Source organism: Lycium barbarum, chromosome 3 (genome assembly GCF_019175385.1).
Source record: "Lycium barbarum isolate Lr01 chromosome 3, ASM1917538v2, whole genome shotgun sequence".
NCBI lineage: Eukaryota > Viridiplantae > Streptophyta > Magnoliopsida > Solanales > Solanaceae > Lycium > Lycium barbarum.
In genome coordinates, this window is record NC_083339.1 from 117,948,306 (window position 1) to 117,957,753 (window position 9,448).

The window sequence follows — 9,448 nt, forward strand, 5'->3', positions numbered from 1 at the left end:
GTAGTTAATCCTTATTTTAGGATTGAACATCCTTAGTTTAAGATTAAAAATATCATTAATATAATATTAGTTAGTTAATTGTAGTTGGTATAATAATTAATTAACAATTATTAATTCGCAAATTTAGATAGTTAATATAATTTCCGGTTAAAGGATTAGTTAGTTAGTATAATTTTTCGATAAAGGATTGATTACATGTTAATGATTAATTAAAAATTATTAATACAGATACGACACCTCTATGGATCCCAACCCTCTTCATCCGGGGCCCTTCGATGCATCAGTACTTTATCTACAGTCTATTCATAAGTCTCAGCTATTATAGGATGGGGAGATACCTTCTAGTACGTTGTTCCGTCTCACAAGGATAGAACATACGTGGGATCGTCGCGTATTAGATATACTTTATCAGGGAGGTATCTACCATTGTGTCGTTGTTGCTTAGGTACATCATGATAGGACTCTTATGATGGCTATGATTGAGCGATGGCGACCGGAGACTCACACATTTCATTTATGTACTGGTGAGGACACTATCACGCTTAAGGATGTGGAGGTCATATATGGTCTACGGGTAGATGGACACCCGTTATATATTAAGGAGCCTCAGCAGCTCAGATAGTATCGACAGGAGTTGACTAGTCTCACTAGTTTCATGCCGGAGGAGTGTGATTTCTGGGGACAGACTCGGATGTCGTTGGTTTCCCTTTGTACTCACTTGCACCTCACAGACATCCAGCATCCTATTACAGAGGACACACCTCAGGTGGAGGTTGATCGTCGTGCCCGTCTATACGTACTCATCATATTCGGGGGCATCTTGTTCCCGAACACATCGGTTCCCATGTGAGCTTACGGTATTTGCTATATATGGAGGATCTGTGTGAGTTGGGATGTTAAAGTTGGGGAGCTGTTGTTCTAGCTTACCTATATCGATCACTATGTCGAGTGTCTGTGGGCGAGCATGCGGATTTCACGCGCTCCTCCCGGTAATATATTTAAGAGCGTGTAATTTTATTCTAAATATAGTTTTTTTGAAACGATGACTAATAAAATATTTTTTTAGTAGCCCTTTCTTTTAGTTATGGGTGTGGTCTAGGATGAGGACTTTTCAGCCCGTAGCTTCGCACCCTCAGCCTGACTTCATTACTGAGGGCATGCCCTACGCGAGAAGATGGACGGGAGACGTAATTTGAGATATGGATACACACCACAGACTTCTTCTGTTCAGGGATCAGCTAGATCGTATGACACGGACATAGTAAGTTATTATCTTTTTTTTTTTTTTACTATTTTTGTCTTTTATTGTTTACTAATTCATTTTTTTTACATTTTTTTATATGAAGGTCGTATGATAAGATTTTGGATTAGTTGCTAGCGTTTTGTAGGGCTGATGAGCACATGTGGACGTCGCGGTATCCGTTGATACATATGGATATCGTTGAGGATCACCGCGTCTTATGATAGATTGGGCATGTATAGAATATACCTAAGCTAACTGTTTGGGAGCATGACCACTATATTCGAGACGAGCGAGCAGTCGTCGATGCCGCATTCCGGGCCTTTATGCAAGAGCAGTTCCATCGTTGGGATCATAGGATGGGGTCGCTAGCGGTGGTTAGATATACGACTCCGATCCTCGAGTACATGGAGTGCTACCAGCAGATCACACACAACCTGATTGGCAATCCCGAGATGCATCAAGCAGAGGACCGAGGATATGCAGCACTCGCAGGAGGGTATGAGGCGTTAGTAAGTTTACCCCGCTTAAACTTAATTATTCGTCTTATTTATTACGTTACAAATTTATTCAATAATTAATAATTGAAAACAAATGCAGCTACAGACCGTATATACGATGCGCTGGGAGAGCACGACCAATATGCATTCCCCCAAGACAGTAGGATACGCATCCCGGATGGTTTAGCTAGCCGATAGTGGTATGCAACAATCCCAAGAGCTCGGGCGTATCCATGAGCATGTTTCAGATATCCCGTATCAGGCCTCTGTAGCACGTGGTCGTGGTTGTGGTCGTGTCCGTGGAAGCGGTTGTGCTATAGGGGCTGGTGGCCGAAGGGTAGGGACAAAAGGGATGGGCCACAGGTGCTGGTGGCCGAGGTGGTAGGGACAGAGGGAGTAGAGCTAGAGAGGATGGTGGCCTAGGTGGTGGCTGTGGAGGCCTCTGTCTAGTAGATGAGCCTGACGAGCATGCTACCGTTCCCGCTTCAGCCCAGCAGCATCCGTCGACTTCTTATCGACCATCGACACCTTTATATATGCCAGTGGAGCTACATTCAGATCACATAGACTGACGATCAGTAGAGGCATACCATGCGCAGCCGTCAGTTTGTCATCCACAGGGTGAGCGGCCAGTTCGTGATCCACAGGGTGGTAGGGAGCTGGAGTACGCATTCTTAGACTTCGACAGCTGGAGCCAAGATGTAAGTGTTTGAAATAATTATTTTAACAAATTAAAATACTTATACTAATTATTATATAATTTTTCATTTCTTAGGAGCCAGCTTCGGCACCATCTACATCTCCGGCTTCGGGGCCCGCTCAGGAGCCCTCTCATCATCCATCTAAGGAGCCCGTCGACACACAGGTTTGATTTTTACAAAAAGATAATGTATTAATTAAATCTAAATTATAATTAGGTTCATCCTTTTTTTTAATTATTTATATGTTATTTGAGGTATAGTTTAGAATGAATCTAAACTAAATTGTTTATATGTTATTTCAGGTTTATTTTTCTGCGCCTGTGGACTCGTCTCCTGCTAAGATTTACCCATCTCCTGATTCTGATGAGGTTCCGACCATACAAATTGCACACCGGCCCCACAAGAAGCGTGTTATGCTCAAGGGGGCAAGGAAGGGAAGGAAGGATGATCATGACATAGAGCATCATATTATTAAGAGAAAAAAGAGGGGTGGAGATGATGGTGAGGGTGATGGGGGGGGGGGGGGGGGTTCGCCTTGGGCTTAGGGTTATTCTAAAGGCTCCCACACGTGGGATCTAAGGAAGAAAGGGGATGGAGATTGTGTATATGTAAAAAAATTGTACATGTTATGTTAATATTATATTTTTACTGGTATTATTTTCTTAATGATAGTTAGTTATCTTAGTCTTTATTATCGTTTATTAATAACTCGTGCGACGAGCCAAAATTAATTATGAATAAAATCTCGACATATTCGAAATAAAGTAATGCCAACTAAATAATAAAACGCTTAAATCAATACCTTATAAAATAAAACACTTAAACCTAAAGATAACAAGTTTCCAAACAAACAAAACTTACTTCGAGGCACTTTACAACCCCTAAAACGACGATCCAAACGTTTGCGTATACTTGATGTATTGAGCCTACATTATATAATTATACTTGATGTATTGAGCCTACATTATTGTTCGCAAAAAAAAGATATCAGGTTTTATATAAAATATTGACATTCCGGCGTTTTGAAAAATGACTAATCTTTGGTCAAAGTATGGAAAAAACATGAAATTTCAAAACTTTGAAATTACACGTGTTGTGAAAATGAAAACAATACCTATTACGGACTAAATTAGTGCGCAAAAAGTACTTTTGTCATTTTTTTTTTTTTTGCCGTTCTTTTGGTCCACAAATTTACTTTTTTGGGTCATTTAAGTTGCGGACTCAATTAAAGAGAGTAGTAATAAAGTTTTTCTTTTGGAAGAGTTGAAATAACAGTCCTAGTTTCAACGCAGATATCCATAGAAAATAGAATAGTATAAAAGTTGTACCACGACACTGAAATGACACAGATTAGAGGTGGAGATTCTAGTGTGCAAATTGCATCAACAAAAGGACTATATTGTTACAAGAGAAGTTGTATTATCCTTCTAATATAATTAATTCGTATAGTCCAACATTATTTGCATATTAGGATATTGAAACATACTTGACATTATTTAATCAGTAATGTTATCACTGATTTTCATAAAGTTCAAGAATTTAAAATCATTTACTATTTACAATTAAGTTTATGTTGTGTTTCTTTTTATCCAATACTTGAAGTCCTATGATATCTATGTATCTTATAACTTTGTTTAGCAATTTAGGAGATTTTGCCAATAGAAAATATAGAGAATATTTAGTACTTCTTACTTATATTTTGTGTAGTCGGAGAAGAATCTAAATTAAAAATATGGTAGTGAGGTTTTATATTGTCGATCCAACTTATTTGGATTCTGGCACAATTGTTGTTGTATTTGAAAAGAAGAAGAGATTTTCACTGATAAATATGAGTAATTACTACTGTAGTTCATGGTTTTGCAGGAAAAGGTGAGATTATTTGTAGTACGTATTATATTCTCTTTAAGACGAGCTTTAAGCAGTCATTTCAGCAAAAGGTCCCCTGACCCTATCAAATAATCAAAAACCCTTCATCATTCGCATTTGAACTTTGGACGGTACATGCACTTAGCTGGCTGACGTGGATACTTTTAACGTCATTATTATGTGGTTTTCCCAAAATATGGTTTTAAAATCTGAGAGAATATTTAAAAGGAAAACTAAAGAAAATAAAATATCTATTTAAATGCCCCAATACTCTCACTTTTTTTTTTTTTTAAATCACTCTTTCCTACTCGTATTCATTGAATATTACTTATTGAATATTGTTCACATTCAAGTTGTTCCTAAGACAAATGGTACTGACATGTTGGTAGTTAAAGTCCGAACTTATTCGTTTTGAAGCTTGTATTATTATATTTCGAATTAAAATATTATTCAAGAAAAGAGTTTGAAATAGACCAGCTATTGAATGTGACCAATTTTTTTTTTCTTAAATAGGTATCACTTTCGAGTATGGCAAAATTTTTTTCTTAAATAGGTATCACTCAAAGCCTTTATCAAAAGGTAATGCAGGATTGGAAGTAAGTAAGTGATGATGACATACAATATATTTCTGAAATATTATTCCCATAAAACTTTACAAAGCACAAAGCAAGAAAACTTCCAAGTTGGAATTGTGTTCTTCTTACGAGAGAGGAGAAAAAAAAAACAAAGGACAAAAAATTATGAGTCATCACGAAGATATATCGTATCTTCAAAAATTCCAAGAATATTTTTCTCATGGCTGACGCTTCTCTTCCTTACAGCTTTCCAACTTCCTCAAAAAGACAAAAAATTCACAATCCCATTCTTGAAGAAGATGGAAGAACTATAGAAAGTGACAATGTGTCCAGTGACATGTGCTCATCTTCACATCTCTCATCTTTCTTTCTTTGTTCTTTAGCTCCATGACATTACTTTGTTCTCATTCTCTATTTACCTGTAATAAAACAAATTAACCGAACACAATATTATTATCTGAGAGACAATCATGAAATCCTTTCGACTTAATTTTATATGCATAGGTGGATTCTATGAGTTTAACTAAATTCATTACTTTCAACTCGAACTATGTACATGTAAAGGCAGATCCAGAATTTTACATTCATGCGTTCTGGACCACCATCCTTTTTACTTACTAAGTTCTTGATAGATTATTTTTATAAATTATTTTATACATATTAAATGAATATCTTAACACAATATAGTGTTTGAGCCAAACTCATTGAGTTATGGTAGATCCGCTCCTGTATACATACATGTATGTACAAAAAAGAATTTAAAATGTATACACACAAATAAGATTATACTCATTCTAAATGCCTAAATTTATTTGTTGCTGCCATGGAAAAGAGAAAAAAGGAAAGGGAAAATAAGTAACATACCATTAATGGTTCTTTTGCAATGTAGAACAGCTTCATAAATAGAGCTTTCAGAATCACAAGACCTACGCCAATTATCAACAGAATAAGCTACACTTGTTCTTGGAGATGTTGCTGCAGATGAGTATTCCCACTTCTTCATTACTTCCTTCCCATTACTTGATCTGCACCTACCAAGTCTACTACATCTCCTTATTTTCTGGCAAAAAGGCCTAATAAAATCCAAATACTTAACCAAAATTCGCCTCGACAAACTCCGGCATCTTCTCAATGATATACAACGATTAACCCTCCTGCAGGACAAACGCGGTTCATTCTGCTCCACTGAAGATGCCAGAGAATTCGTGATGGAGTCAGAATGAATTAAATCGTAAGCCGATCCCATCTTCATCGGCTTCTTCATGAAAAAAGGCATCAAGAAGCCGTTGGAAATGAGTTCATCAGCATGGACAAGAGTTAAAGGAGATTCAGATGTAGGAAAATCAAAGTTCAAATCTTGTGGATTCACATTAAAAAACCTCTTTGAAGGAGGAAGTGTCGGATCCATCTCAATGAAAGCAGTTTCATAATCATCTGATGATGCATCCATAGAGGCTCTAAAAGAATCTCCCATATCAACTAACCAACTATATGAAAAGCTTTCAATAGAAAGAGATTGTGAAGTTTCCATATCTTTTTTAAAAGATCAGAGAAGAACAATGGGAACGGGCTCTGTAGAGTTTTAAGGAATACAAAGAGGGAACTCTAGCTTCATGCATATATGGAATAAATACTGTATATACATATATATATAAAAAAAAAAAAAAAACAGTATTATTGATTGAAGGATGTACTATCCTTATTCAAACAATAACATATGGGGTGGTCTACTACGGACAAATTCAATTAAGTAGCTGAAAACGAAATGAAGAAATAGTAAAGAAAATAGAAAGACAAACCCCATATATATACACTCACGGATGTTGCCTTACATTTCCTTAATTTATTATTACTAACATTTATTTTGGCGTGTACAGTTTATTATATTCAACTAGTAAGCTTCACATACAAGTTGATGATTAAAAGTTTTATTCTTGAAGAATTAGTTCCCTCTGTAATGCTTATATAATGACTTCTAGACCACCCCTAAAGCAAGGCAAAAATTATATCCTATTAATACTTTGTCCTAGTAGTACTAGTTTATACTTTATGCCACATCGGATTTTTGATATATTAATCTACTAAAATAAAATTCTCATATTGCTAAAATAACCATGCGTGATGCATTACATTGTCAACAGAACAAAGTACAAGCAGATTTTCAGCATCAAAGTGCAAACTTTTTGTTACACATTATGCATGAAATAAGTATAAACTTCTGGGAAGGTCTGATACAGAACTTAAAAAGTCAAATATATCCTCTGTTTCCAATTCTGCTGTCAAAAACATTAGTGCTTGTTGTGGTAAATACTACTAGTACTCTTTTGTGGATTTTCATCTTTTTGTAAGTCATGGCTCGGAAAGTAACATGTGTTGTTCTATGAAAAAAGGTTATAAGCAGAACATGATATTTTAAGGATATGATTGATGTTTATGGTGTGTATATCAAGAAACAAAGATCTTTGGTTATTATTGGTTTGTTATTAATATTCCCCTTTCCTTTCATGACAGCAAAGACAACAATCATTTCCATTAGAAATGTGAAAGCATATTTTTATTTTACATACTATAACACATAACCACATTAAGAACTTTGTATCATAACTTTTGTATCATTCTTTGGTGGATGCATCTGCAATCAAAACAAGGAAATATCAGACTTCTCTTGGTAAAGAATTTTCAGGCTTTTACATCCACCAAACGCCTGAGTGGTAGCAATTTTTCAAGAGGGGTTATCTTTTTCATTTTTTGAAATTTGAACAAGCTAATAATTTACAAACAGCACAGAGAAACAAAAATACCAGACAGAGGTCCCCATGAGTGTCGGAGAAAGAGATAGACATAAAGAAGCCCTTAGGGGGCAAAACCAGTAACTTGAAAGTGATTTAAAACCAAATGGTCCCCTCACATGTCTCCTGGACACTAAAAGCAATATAGAAAAAGTATACAAATATTCTCAAACAATTAAGTTATCATAGAATTGTCTTCTACTGTGGACCATGCCAGACACTTTATCACCACAAAAAATAACCCAAAAAAAGAAGAATAAAGATAGAATGCAGTAGACTCTCATAAAAATCAAATACTTTAGGACTGTAAAGGTTCAAATTGATTTCCAATAAACAGAGGGCAATTGAAAAGTCTGAAACAGTCATCTATAAACTTGAATATAACGTGGCTAAGTCTTGAAGCAGTCAGGTTAACAAGGTGTTCTTGGATAACACCCCTAGATTATGGTGTTACCAGATAACAAAAAAGGCAAAAGATTAACCAGATTACCAGTCCTCTCATATTTCTCTTGCTGTTGTGATATGTGAATCCCCTGTTCAATGGATCCATGCATAGGATACACAGAAGTTGGAGAAATATTTTGTCCAATAATGTCAAAGAAGAATGAATTGCAGACCAGAAAGTTACAGAACCAAATATTCATTAAGACAGAGTATTTAACTTGTAGAAAGCATGCAGCATATAAAAATAAGAGATTCAAACAAGAAAGGTGATTTCACTGAATGTAGATATACAAAGGTATTCCAAAGTCTGTGCAACAGCATGTATAATCATAAGTTCCTTGATTGTGCAGAAACAGCACCTACTACAACTCCTAGGAATGAATACAAGTAGCAGCACCCTTTTGCAAACTGAAATTTTCCAAGGCACATCCAATCGAACTCGCCAAGACTGAGCACCATGCTTATACCTTATAAAGGAAGGGAAAATAAACCCAAGGAAAACAATTTTCTACCTAATGGGGGCACAAATTGAAACTTTAGGCAGCCAAGCCTATGTCGAAATGCCACTTCTAATCAAGGCTAAACATGAACCGATCAAATGGAAGTTATCAGATCCTCGCATGTCGCAAGACAGTAATTGAGGATCACAATATCTGCAAGACCTTCTGCAACATTAGTTGATAACACTTCCTTACTATGTCAGGTAAAGCTAAACCTGCTGAATGAGCTAAGAATGACGAGACCCAGTGGACCAGAAAGATGCGATTTGCAGAATCACTTTAACTGCAGGAGATTCTGAATTTTTCAATCATCAAACTTTTGATGTTTCCTAAGCATTTCCATAAAGCAATTAAACATGAAAGTGATTGTCCAACCACTTCTGGGATCCCACCATTTCAATGTCATCATAAAGAAACAATGATGAAATTGAGAAATATAGGTAGTAATTGAGCAATGAAACACATTAGCCAATAATACCATTAGGGGACTTGAAGAAAATATTGTGATTAGTCTTATCATTTTAGAGATATATTTTGCTTTCTGTATTCACTGGTTAACACTTTGAGTGGTTTCTCATTCTCACCATTGTTCCATATCAATAGGTCCACTTACTTATGTACCCTTTGAATCCTGTTTACCCTAAAAAAGGTACAGTTGAAATTGTTAGTGATTTAAAGGATACGTGAATTGATTTGTTATAGATAAGAATAAATAAGTAATAATTGATAGTGAAATCAAGTAAATATAAGGCAAAAAATATAATATAATAAGCCTGAGCCGAATGAGCCCATAAGAGTTCCTTCAATAGTGTTGACTCCGGATGAGCACTTGA

At 35.8% G+C, this 9,448-nt stretch overlaps 1 protein-coding gene across 1 annotated transcript; it reads right to left on the reverse strand.

The window, feature by feature from the left end:
* Positions 1 to 4,918: 4,918 nt before the first annotated feature.
* On the reverse strand, positions 4,919 to 6,717 carry LOC132631992 (probable membrane-associated kinase regulator 6). The gene is made up of 2 exons (XM_060347774.1): positions 5,747 to 6,717; positions 4,919 to 5,301 (listed from the first exon to the last, which is right to left on the reverse strand). The coding sequence occupies exons 1-2, from the start codon at positions 6,411 to 6,413 to the stop codon at positions 5,294 to 5,296; spliced, it is 675 nt and encodes a 224-aa protein (XP_060203757.1). The 5' UTR covers positions 6,414 to 6,717; the 3' UTR covers positions 4,919 to 5,293.
* Between the last annotated feature and the right edge of the window lie 2,731 nt (positions 6,718 to 9,448).